At 38.5% G+C, this 27,084-nt stretch overlaps 1 protein-coding gene and 1 long non-coding RNA gene across 14 annotated transcripts in view; one reads left to right on the forward strand and one right to left on the reverse strand.

Moving 5' to 3' along the window:
• The window catches only part of CFAP20DC (CFAP20 domain containing), a 237,477-nt gene extending 210,988 nt beyond the window's left edge, over positions 1-26,489 (reverse strand). For 12 of the 13 annotated variants that reach the window (XR_006214866.1, XR_006214867.1, XR_006214868.1 and 9 more), the window contains exons 1-4: positions 26,136-26,489; positions 24,338-24,427; positions 21,336-21,429; positions 13,257-13,329 (exon numbers count right to left, since the gene is read on the reverse strand). Coding sequence is in view for 9 of the 13 variants with exons in the window: in XM_015538533.2 (XP_015394019.2) it covers positions 13,257-13,329; positions 21,336-21,429; positions 24,338-24,427; positions 26,136-26,156 (278 nt within the window). In the remaining 4 variants the exon portion in view is untranslated. Of the gene's footprint in view, positions 1-13,256; positions 13,330-20,909; positions 20,971-21,335; positions 21,430-24,337; positions 24,428-26,135 lie in introns of those variants that run through there. The other variant, XM_042979301.1, reaches the window with a different exon arrangement.
• Positions 26,490-26,561: 72 nt separating this feature from the next.
• The window catches only part of LOC102969269, a 193,647-nt gene continuing 193,124 nt past the window's right edge, over positions 26,562-27,084 (forward strand). The window contains exon 1 of the long non-coding RNA XR_006214869.1: positions 26,562-26,819. This is a non-coding gene — a long non-coding RNA (uncharacterized LOC102969269). The remainder of the gene's footprint in view (positions 26,820-27,084) is intronic.

Consider the following 27,084-nt stretch of genomic DNA (forward strand, 5'->3'; position numbering starts at 1 on the left):
TGAAATGACATATTATCCCATAAGAGACTGAATACAGAATCAGGTATGAGAATACACCTGTCTTCTAGTTAGCCAGACATTAAAGAGATTTACCGAAGTGTAAAACAATGCCACTCTGTGTTCCTTTTCTTGTTTGCTTTAGAAAATATAGATATTCTATGCTGGTTATTCAGAGTTACTTATGCTAACATGTAATAGGGTTATTATTTCTAAATAATATATATCTTTCAAATTTACTTTTAATTTCTAATACAGTAAATACTGACAAATATAACCCACATAAATGAAAACTCTTTGGAGTCTTCAATAATTTTTAAGTGTGTAAAGGGGTCCTGTGACCAAAAAGTGTAAAAAAAAAAAACACAGTTTCACAACAAATAGGAGTACATACAAAAGTCACAACATTTTAAATAAAATAAATCCATATTGTTAAAATATAAAGGGTGGTATAGTGATAGTCTCCCGTTGACCTTTATTAACTGAAAAGCATAGTGTCTAGGACACAGTAGGTGCTAAATAGATAATTGTTAAATTAGTACATTGTACAATGGTGAGGATATCTGTATTTAAGAGTGTTATGATAACTGGATGGGACAATACACATACGTGTTTGTGTATATTATCAGTGTTCACAATTACTTACTATCACTTTTACGTAAGATGTTTTATATATCCCCAACCCACTGACTTTAAGCTTGGCTGTATGACTTGAGTCGGCCAATGGATATAAATATAAGTAACATGTCCCACACATATCTGAGAAGCTTTAAATTCATTGGTGTGGTTTTGCTCAGACTCTTGCTCTTCTGCCCTTGCCTCATGAAGAGCATGTCCCACACAGGGGCTGTTTGTTCAGTGCAGGTTCTAGAATGAGAAGACACAGCCTAGATATGTAGTTGACCTAGAGCTAAAGCATAGCTACAGCTCACCTGAAGCTCTCAGGTCATGTGAGACAGAAATATATATAAAAAACCTGTTGTAAGGCACCTTAGCAAACTTGGCAAATACACTATGAAATGAGCTTAACATACTGTAGATGTTCAACAAACCTAACCAATCTACTCAGTGCTTAATCAGCTAAAGAAGCACTAAAAAAAATGGTGCTTAGTCCTTGAGTGAGTGCACAAAGCAGAGCCTACCCTGATTAACTAAGACATTTTATACAGGATTCCACATACATGAAGTACATGACATAGGACAGGAATAACATCAAAGTAGATCTCACTCTAAGTGGCAACTGGGTTGCTCAGTCAGTTAAGCGCCTGACTCTTGGTTTTGGCTCAGGTCATGATCTCACAGTTCATGAGTTTGAGCCTTGTGTGGGGTCTGCGCTCACATCAGTGGAGCCTGCTTGGGATTTCTCTCTCCTTCTCTCTCTGCCCCTCCCCAGCTTGCTCTCTTTCTCTCAAAAAATAAACATATTTTTTAAAAAAAGTAGATCTCACTCCAATAAAAAATTCTGGCTACTATGTACCCCTAAATACCACCCACTAGAGGGGCTCAGGAATCTGTAGAGCTCATGGGCAGCTAACTGAGAAAGAAAGAGGTTCTGAGGTAACTGAAAAATGTTTACACTCAGAAGGGAGTACAAGTGGGTCTATCAGCCCATCTGCCTGCCCTCCCCATACCCTCTTCTCAGGGTATCTGTTTTCTGAAGCTGCAACCAAAGACAGCTGGCTTAAGGCCAATGATTGGCCAATAACTGATTCTGATTATTCTTTCAGATCTATGCATTGTAAGATACACCTACTGAATCTGGTCAGACAGTGATGGGTATTGGAGTTGTAGGGTCACAGAGGGACTTACTGGTAGCCATATTTGCCCACATTCACAATGACAAACAGAGGAAGGTGGTCTGTGAGATGAAACAGAACAGAGAAGACTCACAGGATAAGAAATGAGAGAGAAAGAGAGAGGAAAAGAGAGATAAATTAATGACAACCATCACCTCCTAAGAGGCCTGTATCAAGTTGTACATTTGGGTTCTTATAAGCTCTCCATGTTCTAATACTTATCCTTCTACCAGACATAATTTAAATTGATTAATGTCCTTAACAACCAAACAATCCTTAAAAGTAGGTTGTTTTTTTTTTTTTTTTTGAATTTTGCTAATCCTGACCCAAACACAGAATTAATTATTTCTGGTGGTTTTTAGAGGACAGGGATTGGGGAGGAACAGAAATTCAGATTACGGTAACAGAATTAACTTTCCACAACTGGTAGTCCAAAGTACTTGCGCAAGTAACTTCACTCTCAAGGTGTCAAAAACCATGATTATAAAATCATACTACATCTTTCCCTTTTTCCAACGCAAGCACTAAAAAGCAGCAAAGATGTCAAGCAAAGATGCTAGAGAGTCAGGAGTTCTGGATTTAGTGTTGGCTTTGCCTCTAAGAAACTTTGTGTCTTGAAAAATGTCACATCCCTTTTCTGAGTCTCAGGGTTTTTTCTGTAAAACATAGGGGTTAGATATGATTTATAGATCCCCTACAATAATAGAGAACTGAACTTCTAAAATGTTTTAAAAGTTTATGCTAACACATCAATTTCTAAAATATAGTGAATGTGTACATTTTATTACAAATCACTATGTTTATGGTATAGCAGTAATCACATATGTTTTAAATAATTTATTTTCCAAGTTGTAAATCAATGGCACTTAATCTCAGAACAAAGCGGATGGTAATACCTATGTATAGCAAACAGAACAGCTGTACCTATTTAGTGCTAACAAATGTAACCAACCTCCAACTATCCTGAGGATTTCATATCATTGTCATTGTTTCAATTTATTATAATAGCTTTTAAAATATGAAAAAGATATAAAATGTAAGATCACTAATGTGTTCTAATAAAAAAGTGCTGACTACTTGGTTTTAATTAAAGTTCTCTTGGAGTTCTGTTATGGGCTTACAATCAGAATTTTTATCAAAAAGCCAAATGTGATGCTCCTTAGCTTTAATCCAGCCTTGAGAACATTTACTTACATATACTCCTACCCACATAACCATTTTGAGAAAACTCAAGGGTACTTATTTCTCCTTACGTAAGTTCTCCTGACTCTCTTCATTCTTCAAAATAGTTACTATCCTGCCAGCAGAGGTGTAGCTAGAAGAAATGTACTTTATACTTGGCAGGGCAAATAAAAGGTTAAATTAAGGCTCAGTTAGTAGTTTTCCAGGCATTAAGGGCTGAGAAGAGGAAAGCTGGACACTTTCTTAATCCCATTCACCTCCTTCTCACTCTAATTCTTATTTCTTTTTCTATCTTTTTCTAATCTAAGAACCACTTTGACAGTATATGAACACATTTCAGCATAATACAATATAAACTAGAATTACTGAGGACTCACCATGCACACAGAATTCTTCTAAGTGCTGTGAGTGACCACAGTGATGAATAAGTTGTCCTTATCCTCAAAGTAATCATATACACAAGTATGGGAACACTGAGAATGGAGAGACTGACTGCAACCAGAGAACTCGGAGAGGATTCATGGAGAATACATATTTGAGTTTGGCCTTCGCCTAGGGTTTCAAAGGTGAAGAGACAGGATTAGGTTGGATGGAAACTTAAGCCAAAGGCATAAGAGCGTGTTTGGTGTTCAGCAACCAGGGTGTCTATGGCAAGGGGAAGGGAGTGGAGCGAGTCATGGAGGGAGAGGGGCATCAGGTCAGATCCAAAAAGACCATGGGTGCCCAGTGACCACCAACTCGGTAGGGCCTTTGGATGAAGAAGCTTGGGCTGTGGCAAATTTGATGGTCATGGATCTAGGCTGCCTATGACCAAAGGTTAAAACTTAAAGTTCAAATGTTGATCATTAAAAAAATAAAAGCAAATGTTAAGAGTTCCCAGCAACAGAGGACTTTAATGTAGTCGCAATTTGCAATGTCAGCTTACTTTAACTATGCAGTACTACTCAATTTTAAAGAGAAGGTCGAACCACGTATCAGTGGATTTCAATCTTTTGAGGGAGAAATGGCATCCTCTGCTTGTATAAAACATATAAACATTATCAACCCAACATGTACATAAGATTGAAAAAAAGAGAGAATAGGACTTAGAAATTCAAAGTTCAGGGCTCCTGGCTGGCTCAGTCGGAGGAAGCATACAACTCTTGATCTCGGGTTCATGAGCTCGAGCCCCAGATGGGGGGTAGAGAATAAATACATAAAACTTAAAGAAAAAAAGAAAGAGGGGTACCTGGGTGGTTCAGTTGGTTAAGCATCTGACTCTTGATCTTGGCTCGGGTCATGATCTCACAGTTCGTGAGTTGAGCCCCACATCAGGCTCTGTGCTGACAGCACGGAGCCTGCCTGGAATTCCGTCTCTCCCTCTCTCTACCTCTCCCCCCCACCCCATGCATGCGTTCCGTATCTCTCAAAATAAATAAACTTAAAAAAAAAAAAAAAAAGAAAGAAATTCGAAGTTCAAAGATAGCTCCATTGGGATCCAAATACACTAGCCCCTGAAAATCTCATGGTCTAGTTAGGGTATGGAGTTGGTTGCAGAGATACATAAATAATAAGACCATTATGTGATAAACGCTATAATAGATTTATGTGTAAGTGCTATTGTAAGATACATTCATGATTTATTATACATATTTCATTCCATTAAAGTTATTTCTGTGAATCCAAATAAAGATGCCAAAGTATTTGCGCATCCAGGTAAGAAATTCTACAATTTATGGGGGGAAAATTACAAAAATCAGGAACTCTAGAGATACCAGCCCTCCCCATTGAGGGTTTCTCCTTGTATTTATTACTGGACGACTTAATCAAAGCCAAATGACTTCATAAAGTTTCATGACATATTTTAATTGCTAACAAGGAATTTTGCTTCCACATTAAGAAGTTCTAGAATGCTCCATTAATAAAAATTCCTTTATTATTATAAGTTTTATAATAGGGACCATATAAGTCCCATAACATACATATTATATTGTATTTTGTAGATGTTTAAGATGATTTTACTTTGAATAACTGAAATTACTAAGTGCCAGACTAAAAATAAAATGCAGTGATAGGGAAGGAGAAACAAACTAGATGAATTATTTCTCCTGACAATAAAAAGTAAGCTATGTATCAATGACATTGAAGAAATCGATCTTTCCAACTCTGCCATATCAAAGAAGGAAGAGCATCTGGAAGATATGTGATTTGCTATGAGTAGTCTTTAATCATCCCTGCTAGTGAAGGAGAACACGGGCACTGGTAAATAGCAAAGGCCTAAATCTTATACCTTAAGTGCTGGAAATTTATATGCTTTGTTTTTCCCAGGGCCTGTTTCTTCACAGATGAACCTTCTTCTCTATCTGTGATTCCACGCTTGGCCCGGTCACCTGTAAGTCCCTTCAAACCAACGCTCTGAAGCTGGGAGTTCCTACAGTTGTCTTCTAAATAAATTGCTAACACCCATACTCAATGGGTGGGAGTCACGTCTCTTCATGTTTATGCTGATCACTTTCTTCCAGATAGAGAACTGGCATGAGTCACTAGTCAAGCAGACTTCGATCAAAGAAAAGCTACTTTTCCATCTCTCGTCAGGGATGAGTACCATGAAGATTTCACAGGGAAAACAGACATGCCCAACTTGTCTCAAAATGTTTTAGAAGGACAATCTAAAAATTAAATATCCCTGCACTCTTATTTAGAGACATAAAAAATTGTAAATTATGCAGTTACCGTTTGACATTATCCAACTCAATCCTCATAATTACTCCATAAATAGGTATAAATATCATCCCCATTGTACAGATGAGGCTGTGACACACAGAGGACTCAGCAACTTGCCCAGGGTCTTCAAGCTAACACACGGCAAAGCCAGTGACTCCCAAACCTGCAAGATGATTCAGGACAGGACTCTGACTTATGCCCTGATGGTGTTTGGGGCAATAATTTATCTGCACAGTGCTTTAACAAATGCATGGCCTCTTATTATGATTTGACAGAGTAAGGACACTTCCAAATATTTCCATACATGCAATTTTTCCTTTGCTAGTATTGTGTTTTAGCTTTCAGCATATATTTAGGTTAGCTAAAGAGTACTGCCAAGGTAATTTAGAGAAGTAAAATGAACTGAACTAAGAACCAGAAAGAAAAGATTGCTCAAAAGACATTTAAGAGATTAAAGAATAGAGTATCTGATTTGTACACCTACCACGTGTTACCTAAAACTTCTACACAAAACCTATTTTAAAGCATGCAAATTTAACATATTATGAAAGTCAGTATGCAAAACATCTTAAAGTGCTCTCTTTACGAATGCATGTAACAAAATATACTGATTATGCAAGCACATTTAATTGGACATAATTAAAATAATGAGATTTAAATACTGATGATTTTAAAAAGAAAAAAATAGAAGTCAGAATTAGCCATGAGATACATTCAAAATGTTAATCAAACTCGCAATGTCATGACCACTTTAGTACACCATATTTCTAGTTTAAAAAAGAGCAACTCCTGGCCATTTTTGCCTGGTTCTAAACACACAGTTTAGACATGTATTCACTAAGTGATATAAAGGATTTTATTGGATAATACAATACTTGGTCCTTGGATAACATCATTTTTACAAATAACTTAAAAGCTACACAGCAACCACTATTTTCTTTAAAGGAAGGTGCCAAAATGACCAAAAACATAAAGTAAATTTTCCATGAGAAGCGTTGTGCTTGGTTAAATGGACACAATCTCAAAAGCTCTCACCAATGTCATTGTGATGTAAAGACATGAAATTTAGCTGTTCTTTCGACTCTGGTGGCTTTAAAGTGTCTGAAGAAGACTAATAACGTGTGAAAAGAACAGGTCTGCAGCTGTGAAGCCATATTCCTTTTACTTGGTATACAGTTTCAAAGGAGTCTACTGTCTCCAATGCTCCTGAAGAAGAGGCATTAGGAGCAAAATTCAATAGAGTCGAAGGACCTGAAACTTCTATTAAACTTCTTTTCTGACCTCTTTGTCTGGCTCACTAGCAACAAAATAGGAAAGGTGATGGAGGGGAAACTTTCATAAAATTACCTTAAGGCTAAAGCTTTGTTTTGTAGGATGGGTATGTTTCAGTTTTCCATTTTTACAGAAATGGAAAGCTTTAAGATCCACATGGACCTAAACCTCCTAAAATTTCTTAGAAAAAGCCCCACCATCTCCGATTAACTCTGACAATTACAATAAAATTAAGAAGTTTACATTACCATACACTGAAGAGCAAACTGAGATGGAATTTAAGAGCCTGACCCAAAGGCATATAACCAGGGGATAGAGCAAAAAGATAAAAGAAGAATTCTGGAATGAGCATCACAAATCCTAGATCAAATTCTAGGTTAAAATCATTAAATTCTATTCAGATAGAGTTTCAAATTCAGAATATTGCAATGTGGAGATCACAACAAATCAGTTCAAATTTGAAAGGACTAGGGGCCCTTTCAGAAGTCTCTCTTTTTTAAGAATTTACCTTGTGAGATTCCACATGAAAGTAGTACTCCAAATAGCCAAAGGCTCAAAATGTGAACCCTTCTGGCAATATTTCCCAGGACCTATACAGGCTAAGCATCCCAGCCTCCAAAGAGCACATGATACCCACCACCAGCTTCATAGTGTTTTCATCCCACATCCTGAAAAAGCCCTGGTTGAGATGAGTGAAAATGAGAAAAATAATGTCAGTTCACTAGAGGCATTAACAATATAAAATGTCTCTCAGAATTCATCGAGATAATGACAAAATCAGGAGAAAGGAATTAATGCATCTCAACACTATTCAGTATAATGAATGCAATTCCTGTCAAAAAATGTAATATTCCAAAATCATTTAGTGTGATTGGCAGCATCAAATATAGCAAAATGGATTTCTATTTCAAGATGCAGTTGGTTCTCTTCCAAGAGCTCAGGTTCATAGTGTTCCTCCAGCATACCAGATGTCTGCCCCCAGGTTCTGAAACACCTAACAACCCACACAGGGGAACCACTGGCTTCCCACTGCCATGTACGGAAGAGATCACAAAAGGAAAGAATTCTTAAAAATCTGCTGTTTATTAAATCATTTAACTTCAGGTCAAATAGTGAGCTAGAGATGCACTAAAATACTTTGGAAATGAAAACCGCAACTAATGCTAAGAAATATGCAAGTCAAAATGAAGAGTTTATTTTTAAAAAGGGAGGGAATTTTATTTTGTGGGTTGACACCAAGAGAGAAGAGAGAATTCCGTTATTTTATTGCTAAACACACTATGCGTTAGTACAGTTAACACTCCCTTTGCTCTATACCCAAAATGTAATATGCTTAGATAACTCTGGTCAGGTTATGCAGCTCTGAAGAAACAGGATCCTCTCAGAACGGCAGACTTTTCCTTCCCCAAACTCTAATGCTAACACTGTATTACGGGAAGCCCCTAAAGAAGGTGTAGAAGTCTTACCCCTTTCGTCTCATATAGGATTCAAATAAAATATCCCTACTACATATGTATGCATGTATAGTTAGATAGAAAAATAATGGTATTTTCAAGTATGGCAGCATGGCATAGTGGTGCAGGGCACATATTTAAACACATTCCACATTTAAACTCCAAGTGTGAATTCTAGCTCTAAGAGTTAGTAGGTCTATGACCTATGGCAAATTCATGAACCATCCTGGACTTCACTTTCCTCAAAACAGAGGCAATAACAGAGGCTCGTTCTGAGGATTCTTTCAGCTAAAACAAAGTGTTTGGACAATGTCTGGTATATAGCAAGTACTTAATAAATGTAAGCCATTATTATTTTATGTTAATTTTCTCATTTAATTCTTATGACACACCAGTGTAGTAGGTATTATTACTCTCATCCCATGGGTGAGGAGAGTTAAGTAATTTGCCCAAAGTCACACAGAGATAAAACAGGACTGGATCTGTCCAGGTCCAAGCCTACGCTCTTACTTCTACCTAGTACTTCACATGTTACCTACAAGTCTCGCTGTTATGTCATCATAACATTTATCAAGGTGTATTTCAATTGCCTTTTAACTGATCTCTCACCCTCAGAATAAACTCTGTGAGGACAGAGACTGGGTCCTGTTCATTTCAATCCATTTGTCCCCAGTGCCCACTCACCCACCTTTCAGAGCTTTTGTGCCAGGCATTGTTAGGTCCTGGCATATCCAGATGAGTAGAACACACAGGGTCCCTGTCCTCATGGAACTCAAAATCTACCCCAAAAGACAGATAATCAAGTAAGTACAGAATTACAAACTGGTATTGTTACAAAGAAGGAAAAGAATGGGGTGCTAGAAAAGAGCAGAAAAGATGAAATTCATTTAGTGGGGTGAAATCCAAGAAGACCTTTCTGAAGAAGGGGCACATAAATTGAAATGAGAAGACTGAGAAGGAGTCAGCAAGGCGAAGAAATGGGGATATGAACCACTTGTGTGTAGAAGCCTAAGAAAAGACTTCACCTGGCGAAGCCAGTATGGCTGGAAATGAGCCAGTTTGGTGGACAAATGTGAGCGCAGGGCAGACAGGGACGAGATGAGAAGGGAAAGGTGAGAGACCAGAGCACACAGGACTATCAAGAACTTGAGAGCTGATTCTCAGTACAATGGGAATTCTGGGTGGTTTTTAGAAAGCACACTCTATTTTTATTTTCAATATATGAAATTTATTGTCAAATTGGTTTCCATACAACACCCAGTGCTCATCCCAAAAGTAGAAAGCACACTCTAGCTGCAATGTGGAGATTAAAATGAAAAAAGATAGGAGAAGAATCTGGTATATCCACTGGGATGCTCAACAGCAGATGAGGGGTGGCGTGATGGCAGTTTGGGACTAGGAGGGTAGAAGCGAGAGTTGGAAAGTGTACAGGTTTGACGTAAACCGCGCCCCCCCCTCCAAACCCCACCACTCCATGCAAAACACACTGCATGACAGGAATAGGAATTCGGTGACGTGTGGACTGACTGAATGAGTGGTTCCTCAAGCAGAGCCGCTGCTGGTTCTAAGGCATCCACTATCCCACAGATGCGTGACCTCCCCCTGAGCAGTACAATCATCTAGTGGATGTGAGAGACATGGGAAGATGCTGAAGAAATGATGACTGCATTCATAATCCAGCTGGCAAGACTCCACTTACAAAAACCTCTTGATGTGTAAACGTGTCTTTGTGAAACAAAATGCCTCTCCCATTCTGACAACGGAAAATTTCAGAAGCCAGATATCTTTCTGCTATATGGCTTTCCAAGCTTGTTAGAGAAATGTATTATTTAAAATAGCCTGGAGCTATGCTGCTAGAAACACCATAAAACACGAAGGGCGCTGAAAAAAGTCCTTTCATTTAAGAAAAAAAAATGCTGTAGTTACAAAGACAATCTCAACTCGTTATTCTACCTTCTTTCTTGTAAAAATATGGTCTCTGTCATTACTTCCTAAAATGGCAAAATATTTTGATTATCTATTAGCAACAAATTCAAATGCAGAGTTAATACATTTCCTTATAATCTGATAAATTCACAAGATCAGGACACAGAATGTCTTCCCCATATTATTTGATAATTTTGACCTTTGTCCATAAGACATTTATTTTGCTAAAACTATAACTAAAGCCATTTGAAGGGCACCTGGGTGACTCAGTCAGTTAAGTGTCGGCTCAGGACATGATCTCACAGTTCATGAGTTCAAGCCCCACATCAGGCTCTCTGCTATCAGTGCAGAGCCTGCTTCAGATCCTCTACCTGCCTCTCTCTATGCCCCTCTTCCATGCGCGAGCATGCATGCATGCTTCTCTCTCAAAAATAAACTTAAAAAAAAACAAAAAACAAAAAACTAAAGCCATTTGAAAAATCCAAATACTTGTTTGTCCATGTGGGTATGAGAACAAAACAATCTATGACTACAGTCAAATGAACTCAAAGTCTAATAATTAATTCCACCAAATGTTTCCCTACCCTTACATCAGCCGAGAGCATTCATTAATAATAGGGTAACAGAGGCGCCAGGGTGGCTTGGTCAGTTGGGTGTCTGACTTCGGCTCATGTAATTCACGGTTCGTGAGTTTGAGCCCCGTGTCGGGTCCTGTGCTGACAGCTCAGAGCCTGGAACCTGCTTCAGTATCTGCCCCACCCCACCTGTGCTCTCTCTGTATCTCAAAAATAAACATTAAAAAAATTTTGAAAAAAAAATAACAGGGTAACAAAGTGATAGGCTATTCACATCAGCTGCTCTCTTGCTGTGACTTAAGTTAAACCTAACATACTTGTCAATTTCTCAATAATTGAAGCTTTAGTTATTATCAACTTAGTTAAAACAGTGTATTGCCTAGGGCTAAAACAGTATATTGCCTACGCTAGGATGATAAGCTCAAGTATTTGAGGACACAAATAAAGCTTAATTTTGCATAGAAAAAGAATGCTCATCAGCAGAAGATTCTGCTCCAAGGTCAAGCCAAGAGTCTTACACAGCTTTGATCAGAAGACCAACCACCAGTGCCTCCACTGCTGCTTCCGGTGGTAGAGATCAGAAGAAAAAAAGGCACTGCACTGGATTTCTATATAAGAAACTTAATAAGCTTAAAAATAAAATATAGTTTGCCTCCTTCCATTTGGTAGGAATCCACTTTCCCTTACACTGGAAATAAAGCTTTATATGGTACTCTGTACCTTTAGAATGCCTTTAGAGAGTCTTGAAAATGCTTTTTCTGCAGAACCAGGGAAAGATACATAAGAACATCAAATAATTTTTTGGTCCTGTTACTATAAGAACTATTTTAAAGAATTATGGTAATCATGGCAGAGGACAATAGAAAATCTTAGATATTTACTGAGGTTTAAAGTTGAATAAAACGAAGGCAAAAAATTGTTCCATCTGTCCTTTGTCTTTCAAGAAAACAAGACTGTATATTATTACCTAAAATTCATATTTTTCCAACATATGCACAAATCACTAATAATGTACTTCGCATAAACAAAGAGAAAAGAATAACCTGAAATTTATGTTATTCTCATTTTATTAAGAAAGCTCTTCTTTCCTCTGCGCTTGCACCAGTATAACTAGTACAAAATTACCTTCATTAGTAGGAAAAGTTATTTATTCCAGCAGGGAAAATAAAAGACTAAGCTTAGGTACTGGACAGCTATTAATTACAAAGAGAAATGAGAAAATACCATACCTTAAGTCTAAAGTTTTAACAAATGTGCAAATTTGTTAGTGAAATTGTAAGGAATATTCCATGCTATATGAGTACATAAATCAATGCATTATTTCCATTCTCACAATCATCTCAGACCACAGACAGCTCAAGTGAATTAAAGTTGTATATTCTCATTTTTCCTAAAACAATCTGTTCATAGCAAGGCTACTTAAAACAAATATATTCCAGAGCACGGGTAGCTCAGTCGGTTAAACACCTGACTCTTGATTTTGGATCAGGTCATGATCTCACGGTTCCTGAGATCAAGCCCCATGTTGGGCACTGCACTGACAGACAGCATGGAACCTGCTTGGGACTCCCTCCCCAACCCCTCTCTACCCCTCCCCAGCTCTCTATCTCCCTCTCTTTCTCTCAAAAATAAACAAACATTTTTTAAAAATAATAAAGTAAAATATATTCCAAGCCATTCATATATCAACACTGAGGGCCAATATTTCTAGACTAAATAACTATTTTTTTTTTTAAGTTTATGTATTTATTTTGAGAGAGAGACAGAGAGCGCGTGCGTGCACATGCAGGAGGGGCAGAGAGAGAAGGGGAGAGAGAGAGAGAATCCCAAGCAGGGTCCGAACTATCAGTGCAGAGACCAACGTGGGGCTCAAACTCACAAACCATGAGATCATGACCTAAGCCAAAATCAAGAGTCAAGATCAAGATGCTCAACTTAATGTGGCTTGAGCCACATTAAGTAAATAACTTTAAAATGAGGTATTTCAATCCATTGTAATCCAAACATAGTTTTCAATAGCATAGAGTACAAAGTTATCCCTCATTTGAACCAAAAGTTCAAACTTATAAATTATTTTTTTCTTCATGTTATAGGTTGTTTATTGTCAAATCCATAGTCCTTTGATATTTTCTTAAACAGATGAAATTTGCTTTTTTCCCCTTGGGAAATGACAGACTATAGAGATAGCTGAGAAATACGATTAAATTAGTTTAATTATTTCATGTCGGCTTGGTAAGTCACTGCTCTTTAATGCAAAAACTGCCACTTGTAATTAATGACTGTCCATACTGGTTCAATTGATCAAATGTCTAATACACATAAAACATTGAAAGAAGTTCTGTATATCTTACAGCAATTCAGTGGAGAAGTCTTGTCCCAAGGGTATGTAAATCTGAAGTACAAGAAACCTCTGGATCAGTCCAACTAGAATGAGAGAGGAAAAATATACATTAATATGTCCCAACCATTTATATGTGCATATAAACACACACAACCACACACATTCAACAATCTGAAGCTTTTAACGTTTCAGTAATACAGACCTGTAATAACACTACCCAGGAGTTACAGCCTCATTATAAAAGCAAAAAAGTTGACGAAAATCAAACGAAACTCTAACAACAAATGTTGCCTTTTAAAGTCCCATCTGTAGGGTGAAATTTTTATGAAAAACTAAAAAATAGTAATTTTTTATTTACTATTTTTATTAGGTTGCAAGAGAATGTACACAGAGGACTGCATTCAACAGAAACATATAAAATTAAACTACAGATTCCCATCAAGGCAGCCATAAAAGCATGTGGCAATTATTTTTATCCACTGACAGTTTTAACTGTACTAAACAACTTAATAAAAAACAATAGATCAAGAAAAACAATTCTAATTATGACAAGTACAACTGAAGGTTTGATGAGCCATATCTAGTTCATATGGTTTTAAATGTGTCCACAGTGAGATGGATGGAGGAACGTAGTTTCATTTATAATACCTTTTGTTAATTTAACATACTTTTAATTAATTCAAAGCTCACAAACTGCAAACTGCTTTTATTCTCCATCACCAGCTTCATCTGAATTAAAAATATATGAAGAAAAGCCAACCCCTACGGCACTTTTGACAGCTGAAGTGTACAACTGTTTGAAAAACCAATTGATTTTATATTACCTCTTCAGACCTACTCACTTAATTCCTTTTCTCTTAGGTTTTGAACCTTTGCTTGATCTCTCAATTACGATGCTCCTAATGGATGTTTTAGAATCACTTCCTCCTAAAACATCCCTTTTAGGAACTTTTTTCCTCATGTGGGACTTTGTTAGGAAATGGAAATATTTTCACTTATCTGTGAACCTGTCCTACAAATCTAATAGTATAGGGCAATGCTTGAAGAGGCAACTGGTCTAAGATGCACATTATTTTCTATTTATTCTGACTTAGGAGGCTTAACAAATTTAAGTATTTTAAAGCAACAATACATGCTTGGATAGTCTATATATACCTTTTTGTTTAGAAGTTCCTTCAGTGAACTGTTTTGCAACATTCCTGAACTTAGAGTTTCTACATTTTCCCTGAAATTTAGTTTCTAAAAAACAAACATATTAGGTCAAGTCTGCTTACTACTTTTTAAATCAGACATACAAGGATAACTTTTACTTATAATGTCAAGCTTATAAACTGCTCCAGAGAGCCATCCATAGACTAGTAATACAATGGCATTAGGGAGTAACAGGCTCTGACCTTTGAAAATTCTCTAGGAACAGGATATTACTAAATTTATGGAAAAAGTCAGCGAGGCAACCTGAGTTCTGGACTACAAAACCAATGTGAGACACCAAAAACGAGGCCAACTTGAATAAACCATCATTAATTAATCTCTCTCTTGCATCTTCCACTGATTTTTCTATTGCACAATGGCCTCTGTATGTAGAGCTGAGAGAGCACCTGGATAAATGAAATCAGTCTTCACAAAGGTCCCTAAGTTGTGTCCCACATCTCACTGAATCAGCACTGTTCTCTTCAAACACAAGGAGCTCCACATATAGGGCATTTTCCTATGAACATTTTTAGATCTGAAAGACACTTGCTCTTAAAAAAAGAAAGCTTTGTAATTCTACTTTCTCACATATAGAAGCCCTAGTTTCCAAAAGGCTTCACTTCTAAGATTAAAAGAAGTATGACAACACCATATGGTGATGATCTGACAAAGTAAAAAGTACTTTAATAACATTTGACATATACTGATCCTGTGTGTCAGAAATGCTAAATAAACTCCCTAGTAATTTTTTTTTCCAGTGGCCTACTAAATTTAAACTGACTCTTCATGTCTACCTTATATTGAAAATCACTCTAACTAATGCTGAATGTGAACTACTAGTAGTCCAAAAATGCCTGAGTATATAAAAATTCATAAAAATCTAGTTTTTTACTGAAATACACAGGTTTCTGCAGTTTTCTAATCTGTTTTCTGCTGAAATTAATTACCTCTATTTTTAAGGGCTCAGGTCCTTTTTTCCTTTGAATATTTTCAAATGCATTTAACTGGTAAAACACCATTCATTTTTTAAATTTTTTTAATGTTTATTTATTTTTGACAGAGAGAGAGAGAGAGAGAGAGAGACAGAGCATGAGTGGGGGAGGGGCAGAGAGAGAGGGAGACACAGAATCCGAAGCAGGCTCCAGGCCTCGAGCCATCAGCATGCAGCCTGATGTGGGGCTTGAACTCACAGACTGCGAGATCATGACCTGAGCCGAAGTTGAGTGCTCAACCAACTGAGCCACCCAGGTGCCCCAGTATACCATTCGTTTTTTAAGCAGTGGGTTTTAGAGCTGTTCCCTCACAGCCAGTAACAGTTAGATGCCCAACACATACCTCACGAGTGTTTGTTTTACCGTCCAAGAGTTTGGGACTAGAACACCGCAAGGTAATCCTTTCCATATGCCCTGCTAAGTCACAGCTGAAGTTATTTCCTGGTTCCCAGCGTAGTCCCAGCACAAAGAGCCTGCTAAAGTCCACTCTCCTACTTCAACCCAGAAGATGGTAAACGGCTATGCCTCTGTTACTGGGCATTCCATATTCCTCGGGCAAATCAGAAAACCTTTCTGGGCTCTTTCACTTTCGTGTGTAAAACTGGGCTAATAAATTAGATCTGTACCTCAGGATTATCTGTATGGATTAAATTAGATCTATCATTCAATAAAGATTTATTAAGCATCTACTACATGCCAGACTCGATGTGGACATTTTTGTAGTGACCAAGACAGCCACGGTCTCTGCTCTCTTGGAACTTCTATTCTAGTTCCAGGAAGAAGATCAGGGTGAAATGAAAGCATATAATCCTGGGTTGTTGGAGGAAAGAGGATGATGAGTGAAGGTTCTCTGGCAGAAATAACATTGGAATTCAGCTGAAAAGAATAAGCAGGGGTTGAGTGGGCAAGGCAGATGAAGGAACACATATTACAGGGAGAGGGAATACTCCATCATGTGATGAAAGAAACCATGGTATAATGGATGGATTGAAAGACCTAAAGGGCTGGTAGGAGAGTCAGAAAGGGAAAAGCAGCAGGAGGTAATTCTGGCAAATAGCTAGGATCTCAATCTTTCAGGACCATGAAGGCCATCCAAAGGATACAGGTCATCCCAAAATCAATGGGAAGCCACTCATCCATTCATTAATTTACCCCACACAGATTTACTGAATGTCTACTATGTGTTGGGCACTATTGTAGGTGAACAAAACACACTGAATTTCTGTGCTGGGGGGTGTTTGCTTTTTGGCAATGGTGAGAAAAACAATTGGAAAAAAAAAAAAAAACAACCCTAAGAAACAAACAGCATGTTAAATGGTGAAAGTACTATGGGAAAAAGTAGAGAAAGGTAAAAGGGATCAACAGTGTGTGGAAGGGGTATAAATTACAGGGCAGATGGGTCTCGCACTGAGAAGATGACTTTTTTTTTTAATGTTTTTTTTTTGAGAGAGAGAGAGCGCACGCACACACACATGCGCGTGCACATGAATGGGGGAGAGGCACACAGAGAGAGGGAGACACAGAATCTGAAGCAGGCTCCAGGCTCTGAGCTGTCAGCACAGAGCCCAATGTGGGGCTCGGACTCAAATGGTGAGATCATGACCTGAGCCCAAGTTGGACGCTTAACTGACTGAGCCCCCCCAGGAGCTTGGAGAAGATGATGTTTTAATAAAGGCCTAAAGGAGGGGAAAGGGTGAGCCATGCAGCTATTTGGCAAAAGAAAGCTCTAGGCAGAGGATTACCAGCTTATGCATAGGTGCTAAGGTGACAGGGCAGCAGGCTATGTTTTAAAACAGCAGGGAGACCTGTATGGTTGCAGCAGAGTTAACAACAGAAAGAGTAATTGGAGGTAAGGTCAGAGAGCTAAGAGGGTACCAAATACTGCAAGGTCCTACAGTCTTTGGTTTTTAACCAAGAGAGATGGGGCATTTTCAGGAGAGGAGAGCCTTATAGTTCAAAGTACTGCTCTAGCTGTGAAACTGACAACAAACTGTAGGGAGGAAAGTAAAAAAATATAGGGAGACCAATGAGAAGACAGTTGCATGAGACATTCCAAGCATGAAGTAATGGTAGCATTGGCGGGGACAAGAAGTAGTAGACTCTAAAACTAAGTTAAAGATAGAACCAACAAGATCTTCCTGATGGAAGGAATGAAGAAAAGAAAAATTGGACTGACATAAGTTTTTTGGAGCCACTGAAAAGACAAGTTGCTAACAACTGAGATGTGGCTGTCTACAGCAGTACGAGTAATTTCTAGGGTTAAGCAGTCCAAGTAGAAATGTCATACTAGCAACTGAAACTACAAGTCTGGAGTTTGAGAGGGAAGTCTGATTTGGAAATAAACGTAAGCTGGAGTAAGACAGAGATGGCATTTAAAACCATGAGACTAGCACCGATAACCAAGGGAGGAAATGCAGAAAGAGGGTAAAGGGTCAGGTCCACAGGCACTGCAACATTAAGCTGGGTTGAGGAGAAGAGGAAGAACCATGAAAGGAAACTAAAAAGGAAGACCAGTGAAGTAGAAAGGGAACTAGGAGGATGGGCATCCTGGAAGATGAATGAAGAAAAGGGTGTCAACTTTATCAAATGGTGTTGATATGTTAAGCAAGATGAGGGCTGAGAATGAGCCACTGGATTCAGGAATAGAGAGATCACTAGTGACCTTGACAAGAGCATTCTCAGTAGAGTGGTGAGGTCAAGGCCACTGAAGGGTTTTAAACAGAGGAAGTCATAATGACATTTATTTTAGAAAGAATACCAAAATGGGAGTTGGGGGGAGGCCTGGGGGAAACCTCATAAAGATGACCTCATCCTCCAGAGCAGCTGAAACTCCGATAAACACAAGGCTTCAGGGATGCTGATCCCAAAAGACACACCATCGGATCCAGATGCCACTGGCAAAGAAAACAGTAATTTCAAACAAAAGCCTTAAACAGAAAGTCCTAGGACAGACCATCCAAATGATAAGTCCTGGGACAGACCATCCACATGTCCGCATGTGACAGAGCTGCTTCTCATAGGGGCAGCTCCATAGCGTGATCCAGGATGAAGAGTAGCATGGAATTATTTATTTAGTTAATCATTTACTTAAGTCTGGTTAGGAAGGCGAACTGGCTATAATCAGATATTATGACCCAAATTGTTACAGTTTCTTAATGTGGACTATTTAACAAACTTAATAAGCACCAACTATATATGATATGCTAAGTCAGGCGTACGAAGAGATGGTGCAAGATTCGTGCACTGGAGAAGTGTATAATCTGATCATTAATATCACATTTCCCTTTATTTGATAAGATGTTAAGTAAAAAACAAGCAAAACTCTGGCATTCAGAGATGCTCAAATATAATTCAGAAATATCATTACTTAAAATGAAAAGTTAGGGGCGTCTGGGTGGCTCGGTCAGTTAAGAGTCCAACTCTTGATTTCGGCTCAGGTTATGACCTTATGGTCATGAGATTGAGTCCCACTTTGGGCTCCGCATTGGGCGTGGAGCTTAAGATTCTCTCTCTCCCTCTTCCTCTGTCCCTCCTCTGCTACCACTCTCTCACATGTGCTTTCTCTCAAAAAAATGAAAATAATGAAAAGTTAAACATACTTACTTTCATCATTAAACTTTTTTCCTAAGTACCTAATATAGTAGGAAACACATACGGGGTACCTAATGTCAAGTTTGCATAAATAAAGTGGATGTTTATTTACTCTTAAAATAGGAGTATACAATGGTAACTGAATTAAATTTAGAAATGTTAATTGAAAGCTAATTCTCCATTCAAGACACACCATTTAAGTTTAACAACAGCTTCACTTAGAAGGTCATTTTATACTAGTAAAAATAGCTATAAAGTTCTGTTATCAAAAATTACAAATAATTAATCTTAAAGGCATTAGTACAAGGCAGACTCTGTAAACTGTTCCATTTGTTATAGTACCACACATGCTACAGAAGAGCCAGATTAATTTTTAATTGCAGGGCATTGTACAAGAAATACATTAAAAGAGTCTTCTGTTTCTTCCAATTAAAACTATCATTTTTCCTTTTAAAAAGCAATTATAACACGTTAAATTTGTTTTATTTCTAAAAAAAAAAAAACTTACATAAATGTAGGTAAAGGGAGCTTGTCTTTAGTCACTGAGCCTCTGGTAGAGGAGAAATCTTTCTCAGATCCAACTGAGAAAGGTTACCAGAAGTGATTTGATTTTATTGATAACATGATTATGTGCATAGATGCTAAGGGCATTACACAGAAGTATAGGCCAACAAGAGACCTTGGTTTAGAACAAAGTCATGTTCCCGCAAATCAGATATATCCATCTCACAAAGTCAATGTCCTTAAAAAAGAGATGGACCATGTCTCCTGTAGTAAGAATAACCTACAGTTTCAGGCATATTTCTCTGGCTCACCTTACTTAGTTCACCTCATTTATAAGCATATACATTTTTGAGGAAATAATTAAAAAAAAAACTCTACTGTTTAAAAAAAACAGGAACAATGAGGAAATCATAATTTTAAAATGGTAGCAAATTAATTAAAATTATTTCAAAAAGATTATCCCTTCTCTTTCAGGTTCTGTTTCTTATTTTAGAAAGAAACAGTGGCAAACCATTTTAAAATTAATCACCTTCCATCTATAATTTCTATGATTTGGTTTATGTGTTAGAAATCTAAAATATACATGCAGTAGCTTGAAGTGGTAGCTACAGCAGAGCCTGTGAAAGTTTGCGAAGCTAAATCAAAAGGAGAAAATCCAGTACCAAGAACAGATCTTTTCATAACTTTTTTCTTTTTTTTTGAGAGAGAGAGTGCAAGTAGGGGAGAAGAGAAGAGGGAGAGAAGAGAGAATCATAAGCAGGCTCCGTGCTCAGCGTGGAGCCAGACAGGGGCACTTGATCCCATGACCCTGGGATTAAGACCTAAGCCAAAATCAACAGCTGGTCATTCAACTGACTGGGCCATCCAAGTGCCCCTCAATCAATGTTCTTAATTGATAAAGGAACAGATAAGTAAATGATTAACATAAAAAAATAACTGGCTGCTTATACTTAATAGACCACCTGAAATCTATAGTTAATAAATACATAGCATAAAGTTGATGAAAATCTGATTAATCATTTTGAAAAACTCTATTTCTTACATTGCCATCAGTTTACTCAAAGCCCAATTTGATAGGTGATAGAGTCCTGAATTTTAACCTTGGTTCTGCCAATAACTGGGCTTCTGATCGTAAATTCAGGTGATCTCTCAAGGTTCCTTTTGCTTTAAAATGCTGATCCGAATTTCCAATGTAAGAATTGAAAATCTACTCTTTGGGCTTTTGTTGAAACACATTTATATCTAAACATATTAAATATTAATATTCCTAATGGTATTACAAGTTGATGTGTCATTAAGTAATGCCTTCTATAGTTTCTTACACAACTTTTTCTCATTAATTCATTCCTATCATTTAGAACTCCTGGGTTTATTTCAAAGCTTACCCTTAACTCTCTGATTTCTTGGTGAGGAGCCAACCTCAGTGTGTTCATTGCAAAAGAACCACTGTCAGGATTAAGAGAGTTAATAAATGTGAAATGCTAGGGAAATCATAGGCACATACTAATTACTCAATAAGTATCAATACTATGATAATCAATGGCTATCAAATAATCTTCTAAATCTTCTTAAAAATACTTCCAGATTTCAAACTAACATTGAAACAGAATATATGTATTTATATAATATTTATATATATTCAATACACATTATATAAAGCCTGGCAAAGGTTACTTACTAAATTAAAAACAAGCCTATCACTTTAAGTAAACAGATGCCAGTAAAAATCAAACTAATGCCTGTGTAGTAGACCTAAAAGTATAACTTTAAGAATCAAACGTTAAGCTCTAATATTAAAAATCTTAACTTACGGATTTGCTTATTCTCCTTTGGTAACTGGATTTTGTTTGTTTGGCTGCTGCCTTCCAGGACAAACACAAAGCTTTTAGCTTCTTTATCAAACTCCTGTAGAACAAAAATATAAATAATGGTATTTGGCTTCTATTATAAAATTGGAGCTGCAAACCCACAGAAAAAAAAGTCCCAGAGTCAAATGACTTAAAAGTAGGCTCAAGCCTTGATGATACTTTCACCCTGAAATGTGCTGGGAACTGGACTACAGAAGCCACACTATGTCACTTGACAAATCCTCTTGTATCAAGAAACTCTTCCTCCCAAACTGTAAGAAGTTCCCCAGTTTCAGGGATTCCCGCTACTAATTTAGTTTCCAGAGCTTAGTTACTCTTCCTCTCACTTTATTTATGTATTTCTAATGGCACAGGCTGAACATCACTCTGTGTTACAGTACAAAAAAATCATCTACGGGTACCTGGGTGGCTCAGTCGGTTGAGTGTCAGATTTCAGCTCAGGTCACCATCTTGTGTTTCATGAGTTTGAACCCCGTGTCAGGCTCTGCGCTGACAGCTCAGAGCCTGGAGCCTGCTTTAGATTCTGTGTCTCCCTCTCTCTCTGCTCCTCACCCACTTGTGCTGTCTCTCAAAAATAAATAAACATTAAAAAAAATCATCTAACCTAAACTGTATCCAGTCCATAAGTTCCTTGGTGCCTGGCCATGGCTCATACAGAATTAATTATTGCCTTATTTTACTAGTGCCCTAATGTGAAGTTCTATGTATCACCTACTTAAAATCAGTACAAAGTAAAGTGTTAACTATTAAGGTAACTTAAAAAAAATCTAATGTAGGAGAAACATAAACAAAACAAAACCTGAAAATAAAAAGCCTCTTTATATGAGAAAGTCCAATTTACACGACTTAAAGTGGGAATAGAAATTTTTTTCTATTTTTTTGAAGCAAATTCGAAATCTGAGTATAAATACCTGTTATAATATTTCACAGATCCTACCAATCTTCCATTCCATATGTGTTAAGAAATGCATTGTAACTAATGGCTGCTAAGAATTAAATAACATTAAAATAAATCTGTACTGTATCCATCACAATAGCATCTCTCACGTATTTGAAATGAACACACATAGACTGAGTGTATTATTTATTTCATCTATACACAAGTTAGGCATATACTTAAAACCTTTCAACAGCTTACCCAAATCATCAACACAGTCCATAACCCGCCACGTGGTCTGGTCGCTGCCCGGTTTTTCAAGCCTCAATCTTTCTCTCTCTCTCTCTCTCTCTTTTTCAATCCTGGCCTTAGTGGCCTTCTTGCAATCTCTTAAAAATTCTAAGCTCTCTCCTGCACAAGGAGTTGGTATGTGCTTTTCCCTTTACTTGAAACACTCTTCTCTCTACCAGCCTCACACAGTATATAGTTAGCTCTCAGAGATCCAATGTCATTTCCTTGGGGAAGCCTTTCCTACACTCCCTGCTCTATACCATCAGAGCATCTTTTAACTCTCATTCACAGTTCAGAGCTGTAGGATTTTAAGCAAGTTGCTTACTCTCTCTATGGCCTCAGTTTTAGCATCCAGAAAATTGGCATAAAGTACCTATCTCACAAGACTACCGTATAGATACATATAACATGCTTAATGCTGGACTTGGCAAACAGTAAGCACTCAGTTAACAGTAGCTTTAAAGAGTTTTCCATAGAACAAGGCCCACAGAAAGATATTCTTCTCTTTAGTTGTATAGGAGAGAAGAGAAAGAGAAAAGGATAAGGATGGATATAGGTTTTTAGATCTGGTGGCAGCAAGCTGAGATAGTTTCTATCTGATGGCATCAGTTTGCCCTGTGAAATGGGGTGTGAGGTCTTCTGGTGAGTCATTGAAGAGGGCCTGTCCTGGTTATAGGTTTGGAAGTAGGGGGTAGGGAGAATCGGTGGTTGAAACCCTGAAGATAATGAAGAAATAATCATTTTAGGGGCACCTGGGTGGCTCAGTTGGTTGAGCATCTGACTTCGGCTCAGGTCATGGATCTCGGGGTCTGTGGGTTCGAGCCCTGCATCAGACTCTGTGCTGACAGCTAAGAGCCTGGAGCCTGCTTCGGATTCTGTGTCTCCCTCTCTCTCTGCCCTTCCCCTGCTTGTGCTCTGTCTCTTTCTCAAAAATAAATACACATTAAACATAATAATAATCATCATTGTAAAGACTAAGAGAACATAAAAAGAGAACTTTGCAGGCTGTTCACGTTGAATTTATAGTATTATTAATCTAAGAGGCTATAGATATTTTCTCCAAAGTTATTGAGGAGCCCCAAAACCAGCTAAGAAAAGATAAATGACTGGGGATTTCAAGACGGTTGGCCTTCGTTAGGCAAGCACTATGAAAGAACAAAAAGCAAGGGCATTCAAGGTTTTGCCCAGGAAGTGACTGAAATTACAGACTGTGGATTTTGGGCTAGAGAGGAAAGGAAGTGAAAACAGAGAACGTACAAGCCTAAATAAAACTAAGCACAGGGGAAGTAGAAAGGCCAGTGGCCTAAAGGTCTCAATTAGATTGAAGAACAAATACAGTGAGTAACTGAGCAAACAGCCTTAAGAACTGAAGCTCGGGGGCAGAGGGGCATGTCTCAATGTCTTACTGATTTCAGAGGCCCTGCAGTTTGCAGTGATAAGGCCCAGGGCGTGACAGTGGCAGTGGGGGCTGACACAGAGCCCAAGAGGTTGTTAAGTGAAGAAATCAAGAAATTGGGAAGCACAAGGTTTGGAGAGATTTTCCTCACAAACACTGAAGTCACCTGAAACAGCAACAGGACTTGGCTTACAGTGAAGGGTTATGAGCCCTGTGCCAAAGCCTTAAAGGACTGAGGAGTGGTTTCTGGGAGAGCTGCAGCCAACAGCATCATGAATGAACCAGTAAATACAGTTCTGAAACCTTATCAAGTCCCTTTTGTTATAACCTTCATTCTCATTTCATTCCAGGATTTAGGTGGCTCTAGCTTCCAGCACTTACTTTCCAAATCACAGAGGGACTGCCAAGGATCTTCCATTTTGCTCCAGGATTTTTGCCCTGAGCACTAAAGATTTCAACAAATGCACCTCCCTAGAAAACAAAAACATTAAACATGTTTAAATTATAGTGAGACAGTGCTAAGGAGGAAATAACACCCACCACAGAGCCTATAACCGCTGTTCCAGGCATCTGTCTGTTGAGTAGATCTGGGAAGAAACATTACCCCTGTTATAACTCCTACATTATACCCTGAATGTACTTAAGCCACAACCATTCTGATTTGGGTCACCTTGGAGAAATGGTTTAAGGAATTTTTTTTCAAAGCACAATATACATTAAATTATGTTATACAAACCCTACAGTCTCTCAGTGTGGGGTTCCTTTACATGCCATGTATAAATCATGCTTACAAAACATTCTAGTCATGTCTGACTATAGGGTTTAAACTCAACTCTAGAGCCAGGCTAATAAATTCTGATAAATTATCTGTGGCTACAAGCTTTTCAGTCATACTGACCAGAGCTCCAACACTAGCTTTGGCATTTATTAAATGTCCAACCTTGAGAGCTATTTAACTTCTTGATTCTCCATCTGTAAAATGGGTTGTTGGATTACACAAGATACTAAATAGACCATCAAGCACAATACCTTGTACATAGCAAGGGCTCAATAGTGTCAGCAATAATTATTCAAAAAAAGGGCGAATTCAATATAAAAAAGCTTGGGAAAGAGTGAGGGATGGGAGACAACTCTTATTCTGAGCATTCCTAGATCTTTGCAGATATTTAATATAATTTGGAAATCTATAAAATCTGTACAAGAAAAATAGAGAATCATTTCTATAGACATGTGTTCCCTATTGTAAACCTGAGAATATGGAGGGCCATGCTTATGTAAAAATACTGAACACATAACTGAATATCCATAAGCTTTAATTATCAAAGAAAAGAATTAAGATGATTATCTCTGAGGAAGAGTTAATTGCAAGAAATTGAGAATCTGAAATGAAGACTAAATATGCTTTTCTTTTATAGTCTGTTTTAATTATAAGCAGCAGATGAGCAAATCTGTCTGATTTTTGTAAAGAATTTCCAGCTTTTAATTATTCCCAATAATATAAAGATATTTTGGCTTCTTAGTTTTAACACCGTCACATTAAGACACTTAATTTCTTACTTAGCCAGTATTATGTGCAAACTGTGTGTAGGAACTAATTACTATAAATTACTATAACTTCTGGAATTAGGTCATATATCAAAAAAAATTTTAAATCTGAGGCAGTTTTTCCCCCCCTTTTTAAAGAAAACTCCTTGTACCTCGAAAAATACTCCTCCCCTCTTCCTTCCTTCTGCTTTCTCTGATTTTACAAGTTTCCCACAGTGGGCATATGCTTTTTTATAGCAATATATTTTACTTATATTACGTGAGATACCAGTGTGTATCAATAGTGAGAGGCACTTGGTAAAACTCAAGATTTATGGGCCCTGCCCTTTAGATTCCGGTCCAGGAGGTCTGGTCGGGGGTTTAAGATCTGCATTTTAATAAGTCACGGGCAATCCATACAGCGTGAAAAGAACTTGAGCTGACGACTGAACAAAAGCCAAATCACATGCCAAACCTTGGCTGCCTTCTTTTTTCTTTTGGAGTGAAGACCACACTCATCCAGTACTTCCTCCGCACCCAGAAAAAGACCCAGTTATGGGGGAATGGGGAGGGAGCTTTGTCCTCACCCCGAATGCGAACTACCTCACCCTAGAGGAAAATACTATACACAGGTTGGAGAGTCGTTTCGGGTTACCTGGTACTCATTTTTGAACATTCCCGCAGGGGGCCCGGGGCTTGGGGGGCACGGAGTTCAGGGCGTCCAGGGAGTGGCGTGACCCGCGGGTAAGGGAAGGGCTTCGTGTGTGGCCCCGACTCTTCTCAGCCCCTGGTCAGCTCCTCGTCGAGCCCCTGCCCCGCACCATCGCGACCCCCGCCTCAGGGGTGCCCAGGCATGAGATGGCGCAGCTGCCTGGGCGGGCTCCGGGCGGCCCCCTGGGGAGTGATTGTGTGCGTAACCTACGAAACGGGGAGCCCAACCACTAAGCCACCGAAAACCGCCCGCTCGCCCGGGAGAGACGGGCGCGCTCCCGCCGCCGCCCCGCCCCCGAATTCGATCGGAAAAGGGAGGGGCCGAGCGGCGCCAGCTATGGGGCCGCACCCATTGGCTCCCACGAGGCGCCTGCGCGTTGAGCTCTGTAGGCTTCTTGCCTATGGACAAGTGAGACTACGCCGCCGTGACGTCGACGTTGCCCTGGCAACCTAGGGACACTCTTGGAGTTGTTGGACCGCCCAAGCCGTGACTTGCGCTCTGTAAGGTCGTGACCTGTGTGTGCGGAAAAAGCCTAAAAGGAGCCTGGTTTAAGAGCTACCACAGGTGCTGGACTCTTCTAGAAAACCTGTCGCGTCGGTTTGGTCTCCTTTATAACACCGTTAACTGGTAGGTTGCTGAAGGAAAGAGGCGTGGAATTGTGGAACCCTCACATGGCCTTTGGTTCGAAGGTTCCCAAACTTGGTCTCATTGAGGCAGTTACAGGGACTGCTAGCCCCTTTCATTGTTTCAGAAGGCCCAAGGAAGTAGGAGTATTTTACTCAAAATCACTGCACATGTTTTTGCTCAAAATAATAGCTACATACAGTATTGAGTCAGGCACTTTCCTAAGTTTATTCAGTTATTTCATTTAGTTTCTAGGTCAGAACCACTC

The sequence above is a fragment of the Panthera tigris genome, chromosome A2 (assembly GCF_018350195.1).
Source record: "Panthera tigris isolate Pti1 chromosome A2, P.tigris_Pti1_mat1.1, whole genome shotgun sequence".
NCBI lineage: Eukaryota > Metazoa > Chordata > Mammalia > Carnivora > Felidae > Panthera > Panthera tigris.